The 12783-nt window shown below is 52.7% G+C and overlaps 1 protein-coding gene across 1 annotated transcript in view; it reads left to right on the top strand.

Annotated features, from left to right (window-relative positions):
- The window catches only part of oplah (5-oxoprolinase, ATP-hydrolysing), a 91971-nt gene that overhangs the window by 62912 nt on the left and 16276 nt on the right, over positions 1-12783 (top strand). Inside the window, exons 18-21 of the mRNA XM_038796478.1 lie at positions 3688-3822; positions 7499-7648; positions 10701-10858; positions 12194-12354. Of these exons, the coding sequence (XP_038652406.1) occupies positions 3688-3822; positions 7499-7648; positions 10701-10858; positions 12194-12354 (604 nt within the window). The remainder of the gene's footprint in view (positions 1-3687; positions 3823-7498; positions 7649-10700; positions 10859-12193; positions 12355-12783) is intronic.

Raw genomic sequence — 12783 nt, 5'->3', positions numbered from 1 at the left:
ACACTCACTCACATACAGTCACACTCATTCACTCACTCACACACAGTCACACTCACTCACACACAGTCACACTCACTCACATACAGTCACACTCACTCACATACAGTCACACTCACTCACATACAGTCACACTCACTCACATACAGTCACACTCACTCACATACAGTCACACTCACTCACATACAGTCACACTCACTCACATACAGTCACACTCACTCACATACAGTCACACTCATTCACACACAGTCACACTCACTCACATACAGTCACACTCACTCACATACAGTCACACTCACTCTCATACAGTCACACTCATTCACTCACTCACACACAGTTACACTCACTCACATACACATTCACACTCACACACACACACACACACACGCAGTCACACTCACTCACACGCAGTCACACTCACTCACACACAGTCACACTCACTCACACACAGTCACACTCATTCACTCACTCACACACAGTCACACTCACTCACACACAGTCACACTCACTCGCATACAGTCACACTCACTCACATACAGTCACACTCACTCACATACAGTCACACTCACTCACATACAGTCACACTCACTCACATACAGTCACACTCATTCACACACAGTCACACTCACTCACATACAGTCACACTCACTCACATACAGTCACACTCACTCTCATACAGTCACACTCATTCACTCACTCACACACAGTTACACTCACTCACATACACATTCACACTCACACACACACACACACACACACACACACGCAGTCACACTCACTCACATACAGTCACACTCACTCACATACACAGTCACACTCACTCACATACACAGTCACACTCACTCACATACACAGTCACACTCACTCACATACACAGTCACACTCACTCACATACACAGTCACACTCACTCACACACAGTCACACTCACTCACATACAGTCACACTCACTCACATACAGTCACACTCACTCACATACAGTCACACTCACTCACATACAGTCACACTCACTCACACACAGTCACACTCACTCACATACAGTCAAACTCACTCACATACAGTCAAACTCACTCACATACAAAGACACACTCACTCACACACGCAGTCACACTAACACACACACGCAGTCACACTCACTCACAGTCACAATCAATTTCACACTTGCTCACAGTCACACTCACACACACAGTCACACTCACTCGCACACAGTCACACTCACTCGCACACAGTCACACTCACTCGCACACAGTCACACTCACTCGCACACAGTCACACTCACTCGCACACAGTTACACTCACTCACACGCAGTCACACTCACACACAGTCACACACACACACGCACAGTCACACACACACAAGCAGTCACACTCACTCACACACAGTCACACTCACACACACACGCAGTCACACTCACGCACGCACACTCACTCGCACGCAGTCACACTCACTTTCACAGTCACACTCACTCACACATGCAGTCACACTCTCGCACGCAGTCACACTCCCACACGCATGCAGTCACACTCACTCACACATGCAGTCACACTCACACATGCCGCAGTCACACTCACACACGTCGCAGTCACACTCACACACGCCGCAGTCACACTCACTCACACAGTCACACTCACTCACACACATGCAGTCACACTCACTCACACACACACAGTCACACTCTCGCATGCAGTCACACTCACTCACACATGCAGTCACTCACACACGCCGCAGTCACACTCACTCACACTCACACACGCAGTCACACTCACACATGCCGCAGTCACACTCACACACGCCGCAGTCACACTCACACACGCCGCAGTCACACTCACACACGCCGCAGTCACACTCACACACGCCGCAGTCACACTCACTCACACAGTCACACTCACACACGCCGCAGTCACACTCACACACGCCGCAGTCACACTCACTCACACAGTCACACTCACTCACACAGTCACACTCACTCACAGTCACATTCACACGTGCAGTCACACTCACTCTCACGCAGTCACACTCACTCACGCAGTCACACTCACTCACGCAGTCACACTCACTCACGCAGTCACACTCACTCACGCAGTCACACTCACTCACGTAGTCACACTCACTCACGCAGTCACACTCACTCACGCAGTCACACTCACTCACGCAGTCACACTCACTCACGCAGCCACTCTCACACGCAATCTCACTCACTCACACAGTCACACTCATGCGCAGTCACAGTTACACTCACATACACAGTCACACTCACTCACACACAGTCACACTCACTCACACACATGCTTACACAGTTACAGTTACTCATACAGACGGGCAGCATGGTAGCACAGTGGTCAGCACTGTTGCTTCACAGCTCCAGGGTCCCAGGTTCGATTCCCGGCTTGGGTCACTATCTGTGTGGAGTCTGCACGTTCTCCCCGTGTCTGTGTGGGTTTCCTCCGGGTGCTCCGGTTTCCTCCCACAAGTCCGGAAAAACGTGCTTGTAATGTTAATTTAGACATTCTGAATTCTCCCTCGGTGTACCCGAACAGATGATGGAATGTGGCAACCAGGGTCTTTTCACAGTAACTTCATTGCAGTGTTAATTTAACGTAAGCGTACTTGTGACAATAATAAAAATGATGATTATTTTTACTAACTCCCACCCCGTGCTCTTAAACACACACTTTGTTCACACACAATAACATACAGGCACACTGGGTGGCATTCTTACCCCCCCCCCCCCCCCCCCCCCCCCCCCCCCCCCCCCCGCCCACAACGCCGGGTGGGAGAATCGCTGGCGGGCCGCGCGAATCACACCACGCCGCCCCGACCCCCGTACGCGATTCTCCCACCCCCCTAAACCAGTGCCGCACGTAAGAAGTTTCTCGCGCATGCGCAGGAATGAGCTGCCCCAACTGTGCATGCGCGGGTTTGCACGGCGCCCATTTGGCGCCACGTAGGGACGCTGGAGTGGCGTGAAGCACTCCACCGCCACGCTGGCCCCTACAGGGGGCCAGAATAGGTCGTGCCCGGGACCTGTACGCGCTGCCGTGAAATGCGACGGCGTTCACGATGGTGCGGGCACTTAGTCCCGGGAGCGGAGAATACCGCCCACTGTGTTCATATACTCTCACTCACTGATACTGTGCTCAGACATGGACATTCTCACACACACTGCTCACTACCACACACACACTGCTCACTACCACACACACACTGCACCCATACACTTAGTCAATGGTCATTCAATCACTCACTTCAGTCTCACCATCTAACACACTCTCTGCACACCAAAAAATGTGACTTCTTCAAAACTCATATCTCTTTAACTTTGTTGGGGGGAGATGGTGTCATGTGGGCGGCAGACGGGTGAGGGGGAGAAGTGTAGTGGTGATGTCACGGGACGAGTGAGCCAGTAGCCCAGGCTAATACTCTGGAGACATGGGTTCAATACCCACCAGAGCAGCTGGTTGAATTTAAATTCAATGAATAAATCTGGAATTTAAACCAGGAAATCTGCCATCCTTACCTGGTCTGGCCTACAGTCAGATCCACAGTAATGCGGTCGACACTTCACTGTCCTCTGAAATAGCTGAGCAAGATGGTCAGTTCAAGGGTAATAAATGCTGGGCCAGCCAGCGACGCACAAATCCCATCAATGAAATATTTCTCACTATCCCTCTCCCTCCTCCATCTCTCACAGGGGACCGCTGTGTTTGATTTCACGGGTACCGGACCAGAGGTATTTGGGAATTGCAATGCCCCTCGGGCAATTACCCTCTCTGCCCTCATCTACTGCCTGAGGTGCATGGTGGGTCAGGATATACCGCTCAACCAGGTGGGTACTACTGGACATGACTGGGGCAGGGGTGAATGAGTGTTTGTATGAGTGATTGTGAGGGTCAGTTAATGGGGAATGAACCCAGTGAGGGCCTGTTAATGTGGAATGAAACCAGTGAGAGCCTGTTAATGGGGAATGATCCGAGTGAGGGTCTGTTAATGGGGAATGATCCGAGCGAGGGTCTGTTAATGGGGAATGATCCGAGTGAGGGTCTGTTAATGGGGAATGATCCGAGCGAGGGTCTGTTAATGGGGAATGATCCGAGTGAGGGTCTGTTAATGTGGAATGAAACCAGTGAGAGCCTGTTAATGGGGAATGATCCGAGTGAGGGTCTGTTAATGGGGAATGATCCGAGCGAGGGTCTGTTAATGGGGAATGATCCGAGTGAGGGTCTGTTAATGGGGAATGATCCGAGCGAGGGTCTGTTAATGGGGAATGATCCGAGTGAGGGTCTGTTAATGTGGAATGAAACCAGTGAGAGCCTGTTAATGGGGAATGATCCGAGTGAGGGTCTGTTAATGGGGAATGCACCCAGTGAGGGCCTGTTAATGGGGAATGATCCGAGCGAGGGTCTGTTAATGGGGAATGATCCGAGTGAGGGTCTGTTAATGGGGAATGATCCGAGCGAGGGTCTGTTAATGGGGAATGATCCGAGTGAGGGTCTGTTAATGTGGAATGAAACCAGTGAGAGCCTGTTAATGGGGAATGATCCGAGTGAGGGTCTGTTAATGGGGAATGATCCGAGTGAGGGTCTGTTAATGGGGAATGCACCCAGTGAGGGCCTGTTAATGGGGAATGATCCAAGCAAGGGTCTGTTAATGGGGAATGCACCCAGTGAGGGCCTGTTAATGGGGAATGAAACCAGTGAGGGTCTGTTAATGGGGAATGAACCGAGCGACGGTCTGTTAATGGGGAATGAACCGAGCGAGGGTCTGTTAATGGGGAATGAACCGAGCGATGCTCTGTTAATGGGGAATGCACCCAGTGACGGTCTGTTAATGGGGAATGAACCCAGTGAGGGTCTGTTAATGGGGAATGCACCCAGTGAGGGTCTGTTAATGGGGAATGCACCCAGTGACGGTCTGTTAATGGGGAATGAACCGAGCGAGGGTCTGTTAATGGGGAATGCACCCAGTGACGGTCTGTTAATGGGGAATGAACCCAGTGAGGGTCTGTTAATTGGGAAAGTACCCAGTCAGTGCCTGTTAATGGGGAATGATCTGAGCGAGGGTCTGTTAATGGGGAATGATCCGAGTGAGTCTCTGTTAATGGGGAATGATCCAAGCAAGGGTCTGTGTTATCGGGGCAGTATGTTTTATCTGTGTGAGTTATAGGGGCAGGATGTGTTATCGGGGCAGGATGTGTTATCGGGGCAGGATGTGTTATCGGGGCAGGATGTGTTATTGGGGCAGGATGTGTTATCGGGGCAGCGTGTGTTATCGGGGCAGCGTGTGTTATCGGGGCAGGATGTGTTATCGGGGCAGGATGTGTTATCGGGGCAGGGTGTGTTATCGGGGCAGGATGTGTTATTGGGGCAGGATGTGTTATTGGGGCAGGATGTGTTATCGGGGCAGGGTGTGTTATCGGGGCAGGATGTGTTATCGGGGCAGGATGTGTTATCGGGGCAGGATGTGTTATCGGGGCAGGATGTGTTATCGTGTATGTGTTATTGGGGCAGGGTGTGTTATCGGGGCAGGGTGTGTTATCGGGGCAGGATGTGTTATCGGGGCAGGATGTGTTATCGGGGCAGGATGTGTTATCGGGGCAGGATGTGTTATCGGGGCAGGATGTGTTATCGGGGCAGGATGTGTTATCGGGGCAGGATGTGTTATCGGGGCAGGATGTGTTATCGGGGCAGGATGTGTTATCGGGGCAGGATGTGTTATCGGGGCAGGATGTGTTATGGGGGCAGGATGTGTTATCGGGGCAGGATGTGTTATGGGGGCAGGATGTGTTATCGGGGCAGGATGTGTTATTGGGGCAGGATGTGTTATCGGGGCAGGATGTGTTATCGGGTGTGTGTTATTGGGGCAGGATGTGTTATCGGGTGTGTGTTATTGGGGCAGGATGTGTTAGAACATAGAACATAGAACAGTACAGCACAGAACAGGCCCTTCGGCCCTCGATGTTGTGCCGAGCAATGATCGCCCCACTTAAACCCACGTTACCCGTAACCCAACAATCCCCCCATTAACCTTACACTACGGGCAATTTAGCATGGCCAATCCACCTAACCCGCACATCTTTGGACTGTGGGAGGAAACCGGAGCACCCGGGGGAAACCCACGCACACACGGGGAGGACGTGCAGACTCCACACAGACAGTGATCCAGCCGGGAATCGAACCTGGGACCCTGGAGCTGTGAAGCATGGCTGCTAACCACCATGCTACCGTGAGGCCCAAATTAAGGATGTGGGCAGGATGTGTTATCGTGTATGTGTTATTGGGGCAGGGTGTGTTATCGGGGCAGGGTGTGTTATCGGGGCAGGATGTGTTATCGGGGCAGGGTGTGTTATCGGGGCAGGATGTGTTATCGGGGCAGGATGTGTTATCGGGGCAGGATGTGTTATCGGGGCAGGGTGTGTTATCGGGGCAGGGTGTGTTATCGGGGCAGGATGTGTTATCGGGGCAGGATGTGTTATCGGGGCAGGATGTGTTATCGGGACAGGATGTGTTATCGGGGCAGGATGTGTTATCGGGGCAGGATGTGTTATCGGGGCAGGGTGTGTTATCGGGGCAGGGTGTGTTATCGGGGCAGGATGTGTTATCGGGGCAGGATGTGTTATCGGGGCAGGATGTGTTATCGGGGCAGGATGTGTTATCGGGGCAGGATGTGTTATCGGGGCAGGATGTGTTATCGGGGCAGGATGTGTTATCGGGGCAGGATGTGTTATCGGGGCAGGATGTGTTATCGGGGCAGGATGTGTTATCGGGGCAGGATGTGTTATCGGGTGTGTGTTATCGGGGCAGGATGTGTTATCGGGGCAGGATGTGTTATTGGGGCAGGATGTGTTATCGGGGCAGGATGTGTTATCGGGGCAGGATGTGTTATCGGGGCAGGATGTGTTATCGGGGCAGGATGTGTTATCGGGGCAGGATGTGTTATCGGGGCAGGATGTGTTATCGGGGCAGGATGTGTTATCGGGGCAGGATGTGTTATCGGGGCAGGATGTGTTATCGGGGCAGGATGTGTTATCGGGGCAGGATGTGTTATCGGGGCAGGATGTGTTATCGGGGCAGGATGTGTTATCGGGGCAGGATGTGTTATCGTGTATGTGTTATTGGGGCAGGGTGTGTTATCGGGGCAGGATGTGTTATTGGGGCAGGATGTGTTATTGGGGCAGGATGTGTTATTGGGGCAGGATGTGTTATCGTGTATGTGTTATTGGGGCAGGATGTGTTATCGTGTATGTGTTATCGGGGCAGGATGTGTTATTGGGGCAGGATGTGTTATCGGGGCAGGATGTGTTATCGGGGCAGGATGTGTTATCGGGGCAGGATGTGTTATCGGGGCAGGATGTGTTATCGGGGCAGGATGTGTTATCGGGGCAGGATGTGTTATTGGGGCAGAATGTGTTATTGGGGCAGGATGTGGTAACGTGTGTGGGTGACTTTAGCTAAGTTGAAAGACTCGGTCCAACCAGGACCATTGACCTGCGATGTCATTGATAGGGTTGCCTGGCTCCAGTGAAGATCATAGTTCCGAGGGAATCCATCCTGGACCCATCAGCGGGAGCTGCAGTTGTGGGTGGTAATGTGCTGACATCACAGCGAGTCGTTGATGTTATATTCAAGGCGTTTGAGGTCTGTGCAGCCTCCCAGGTGAGCGACAGTAAACGTACTGTGACATTGTGGGCACAAGACGAGATTGCGTGTGTTTTCTGGGAGATTGACACACCCTGACCTGCATGCACATGGTGAAGCTAACAGTGAGATGCCAACTTTACTCTGTATCCTGTGGCACGTGTCACTTGATCCTGTTGATGGGTGGTGAAGGGAATTCTGAGGGGGATACAGCTAATGGTGGGCTCCAGTCTGGGCCCCATGCCACCACTGGACACTGTTGCCTTTGGCATGGACTTCCCATGGTCTGTCTATCATTTGCATCATTTTGGAACATCTCCTGTGCAGAGAATTGAAAACCAAAGGCAAATATTGAAGCCCTCAAGCTTGTCCTGCGATTGAATTCAAACATGGCTCATCAGAATCTCAAACCAACTCACCCGTCTTTTCTCCATATCCCCTGCTGCTCCTGCGCAATACGAATCCAGCAATCACAACGCTGGAGGCTTCAGTTTCATTTGTTTGTGGGATACTGGTGTCATTGGCAAGACCAGCATTTATAGAACATAGAACAGTACAGCACCGAACAGGCCCTTCGGCCCTCAATGTTGTGCCGAGCCATGATCACCCTACTCAAACCCACGTATCCACCCTATACCCGTAACCCAACAACCCCCCCCCTTAACCTTACTTTTATTAGGACACTACGGGCAATTTAGCATGGCCAATCCACCTAACCTGCACATCTTTGGACTGTGGGAGGAAACCGGAGCACCCGGAGGAAACCCACGCAAACAGGGGGAGGACGTGCAGACTCCACACAGACAGTGACCCAGCCGGGAATCGAACCTGGGACCCTGGAGCTGTGAAGCATTTATGCTAACCACCATGCTACCCTGCTGCCCCTGATTTATTGCCCATCCGAATGGATCGCTGAGTCAAAGTCCTTGAATTCCCTCCCTAACAGCACAGTGGGTGCACCTACACCTCCTCTACTGCTGCGATTCAAGGAGGCGGCTCACCACCACCTTCAATGGCAATTAGGGATGGGTAACAAATGCTGGCCTCGCCAGCCCTCCGTCAGTACTGACCCTGTGACAGTGCGGCACTCCCTCTGACCCTCTGACAGTGCAGCATTGCCTCAGTACTGACTCTCTGACAGTGCAGCACTCCCTCAGTACTGACCCTGTGACAGTGCGGCACTCCCTCAGTACTGACCCTCTGACAGTGCGGCACTCCCTCAGTACTGACCCTCTGACAGTGCAGCACTCCCTCAGTACTGACCCTCTGACAGTGCAGCACTCCCTCAGTACTGACCCTCTGACAGTGCGGCACTCCCTCAGCACTGACCCTCTGACAGTGCAGCACTCCCTCAGTACTGACCCTCTGACATTGCGGCACTCCCTCAGTACTGACCCTCTGACAGTGCGGCACTCCCTCAGTACTGACCCTCTGACTGTGCAGCACTCCCTCAGTACTGACCCTCTGACAGTGCAGCACTCCCTCAGTACTGACCCTCTGACAGTGCAGCACTCCCTCAGTACTGACCCTCTGACAGTGCAGCACTCCCTCAGTACTGACCCTCTGACATTGCGGCACTCCCTCAGTACTGACCCTCTGACAGTGCGGCACTCCCTCAGTACTGACCCTCTGACTGTGCAGCACTCCCTCAGTACTGACCCTCTGACAGTGCAGCACTCCCTCAGTACTGACCCTCTGACAGTGCAGCACTCCCTCAGTACTGACCCTCTGACAGTGCGGCACTCCCTCAGTACTGACCCTCTGACAGTGCAGCACTCCCTCAGTACTGACCCTCTGACAGTGCAGCTCTCCCTCAGTACTGACCCTCTGACAGTGCAGCTCTCCCTCAGTACTGACCTTCTGACAGTGCGGCACTCCCTCAGTACTGACCCTCTGACAGTGCAGCGCTCCCTCAGTACTGATCCCCTGACAATGCAGCGCTCCCTCAGTACTGACCCTATGTCAGTGCAGCACTCCCTCAGTACTGACCCTCTGACAGTGCGGCACTCCCTCAGTACTGACCCTCTGACAGTGCAGCGCTCCCTCAGTACTGACCCTCTGACAGTGCGGCACTCCCTCAGTACTGACCCTCTGACAGTGCGGCACTCCCTCAGCACTGACCCTCTGACAGTGCAGCACTCCCTCAGTACTGACCCTCTGACATTGCGGCACTCCCTCAGTACTGACCCTCTGACTGTGCAGCACTCCCTCAGTACTGACCCTCTGACAGTGCAGCACTCCCTCAGTACTGACCCTCTGACAGTGCAGCACTCCCTCAGTACTGACCCTCTGACAGTGCAGCACTCCCTCAGTACTGACCCTCTGACATTGCGGCACTCCCTCAGTACTGACCCTCTGACAGTGCGGCACTCCCTCAGTACTGACCCTCTGACAGTGCAGCACTCCCTCAGTACTGACCCTCTGACAGTGCGGCACTCCCTCAGTACTGACCCTCTGACAGTGCAGCGCTCCCTCAGTACTGACCCTCTGACAGTGCAGCACTCCCTCAGTACTGACCCTCTGACAGTGCAGCGCTCCCTCAGTACTGACCCTCTGACAGTGCAGCACTCCCTCAGTACTGACCCTCTGACAGTGCAGCACTCCCTCAGTACTGACCCTCTGACAGTGCAGCACTCCCTCAGTACTGACCCTCTGACAGTGCGGCACTCCCTCAGTACTGACCCTCTGACAGTGCGGCACTCCCTCAGTACTGACCCTCTGACAGTGCGGCACCAGTGTTCTAACAGTATAACAATGTGTCCATTGTGGGAAGGTGGTGGCACAGAGGTAATTTTACTGGACGAGCAATCAGGAGGCCCAGATTGTGTCCTAGTGACAGGGGTTCAAATCCCACTCTAACGTGTGTCGCCTCGTTGGAGGGTCAGTGTGGAGTTATTTCTTTTCAAATCCTAGGGAATACTAACTGGGTTTATGCAACCTAGTCCTGTAATTTAACCCTTGTCAGCCTGTTGTAATCTGTGCAGAACCTTCTTGAAGACCAATATATCTCTGCTTCTACCCTGTGGGTCTCAGTAACCACCCCCCCTCTCTCTCTGCCTGCCGTTTCCAGGGCTGTATGAACAACATCACCTTTGGTAATGATCGAGTGGGATACTACGAGACAGTGGCTGGAGGCTCTGGAGCGGGTCCTCGATGGAATGGGCGGGGAGGAGTTCACACCCACATGACCAACACACGCATCACAGACCCCGAAATCCTGGAGAAAAGGTACAGCTCCCAAAATGCAAACGCAGCGAGGAACCACAGAATCACCAGAATACTACAGTGCAGACGAGGCCCATCGGCCCATCGAGGTCTGCATGAAAGGCCCTGACCTGCCCACCTCTCCCACCAACACATGGCCCATAGCCTTGATGTTATGACGTGCCAAGTACTCATCCAGGTACTTTTTAATGGATGTGAGGCAACCCGCCCCCTCCCAGGCAGTGCATTCCAGACCCTCACCCTGCCTCTCCCACCCTCCCAGGCAGTGCATTCCAGACCCTCACCCTGCCTCTCCCACCTTCCCAGGCAGTGCATTCCAGATCGTCACCACCCTCTGGGCAAAAACATTGTTCCTCAAATCCTCCCTAAATCTCCCACCCCTCACTTTGAACTTGTGTCTCCTCGTAACTGACCCTTCAACTGAGGGGAACAGCTGCTCCCTATCCACCCTGTCCATGCCCCTCATAATCTTGTTCACCTCGATCAGGTCATCCCTCAGTCTTCTCTGCTCCAGAGAAAACAACCCCAAGCCTATCCCACCTCTCCTCATAACTGAAATGTTCCATCCCAGACAACATCCTGGTGAATCTCCTCTGCACCCCCTCCAGTACAATCACATCCTCCCTATAATGTGGCGACCAGAATTGCACACAGTGCTCCAGCTGTGGCCTCACCAAAGTTCTACACAGCTCCATCATGACCTTCCTGCTTTTGTAATCTATGCCTCGATTGATAAAAGCGAGTGTCCCAAATACCTTCTCTGCCTCCCTATTAACCTGCCCTTCTGCCTTCAGAGATCTGTGGACAAACTCGCCAAGGTCCCTTTGTTCCTCGGAACTTCCCAGTATCAGATCTTTCATAGTATACGTCCTTGTTAAATTACTCCTTCCAAAGTGTATCAGCTCCCACTTCTCAGGGTAAAATTCCGTCTGCCACTTATCTGCCTATTTGACCATCCCGTCGATACCTTCCTGTAACGCAAGACACTCGACCTCACTGTCAACCACCCGGCCAATCTGTGTCATCCACAAACTTACTGATCCTATCCCCCACATAGTCATCTATGTCATTTATATAAATGACAAACAATAGGGGCCCAGCAGCAGCCGTCTATCCAACAACCCAGTCCAGGCCATATTGTAACCTTATGGTGGTCACCGCCTTTATTCCATTTCTTTCAGAATCTAATTCAAATTGTTGGACATCCCTGGTGGGATTTCAACTCATGTTCTCTGGATTACTGGCCCAATAACAGAATCCCTTCATTGCCAGTTGCACACGTTCCTCCTGCCTTGTCAGTTTGAGAGCTTCATTATTCCTTTGTGGATTGATTCCCAGGTATCCTGTCGTCCTGAAGAGGTTTGAGCTGAACCGTGGATCCGGGGGCAAAGGCCGTCACCATGGCGGCGATGGGGTCATTCGGGAGCTGCTCTTCCGGGACAGGGTGGTCCTATCGGTGCTGACGGAACGGCGAGCCTTCCGTCCTTACGGCCTAAACGGTAACACATGGCAAAACCTGCTGAGTGAGTTCATGGGGAAGTGCATTGCAGTACACAGCAAGACATGGGTCAAGGGTCAGCTGCCTCGGTTTCTGGAGAAGTAAGGGATGGGGATGTATATACAAGATTAGCTGGGGAAGTAAGCTGTGAGCAAGACACAGAGGATGCAAGGGCATCTTGACCAGTTAGTGAGTGGGAAAGATGATGGTGGGTACAATACAGCGTGGGGGAAATGGGAGGTTAATCATTTCAGAAGGAAGGACAGAAATGCAGGAGACTTAGTAACATATCTCCCACCCAACAGTAGGGACTGTTTAGCACAGGGCTAAATTGCTGGCTTTGAAAGCAGACCAAGGCAGGCCAGCAGCACGGTTCGATTCCCGTAACAGCCTCCCCGAACAGGCGCCGGAATGTGGCGACTAGGGGCTT

The sequence above is a fragment of the Scyliorhinus canicula genome, chromosome 5 (genome assembly GCF_902713615.1).
Source record: "Scyliorhinus canicula chromosome 5, sScyCan1.1, whole genome shotgun sequence".
Lineage (NCBI taxonomy): Eukaryota > Metazoa > Chordata > Chondrichthyes > Carcharhiniformes > Scyliorhinidae > Scyliorhinus > Scyliorhinus canicula.
The sequence above is the reverse complement of the archived record's forward strand: the minus strand, read 5'-3'. Positions and strand labels throughout refer to the sequence as shown.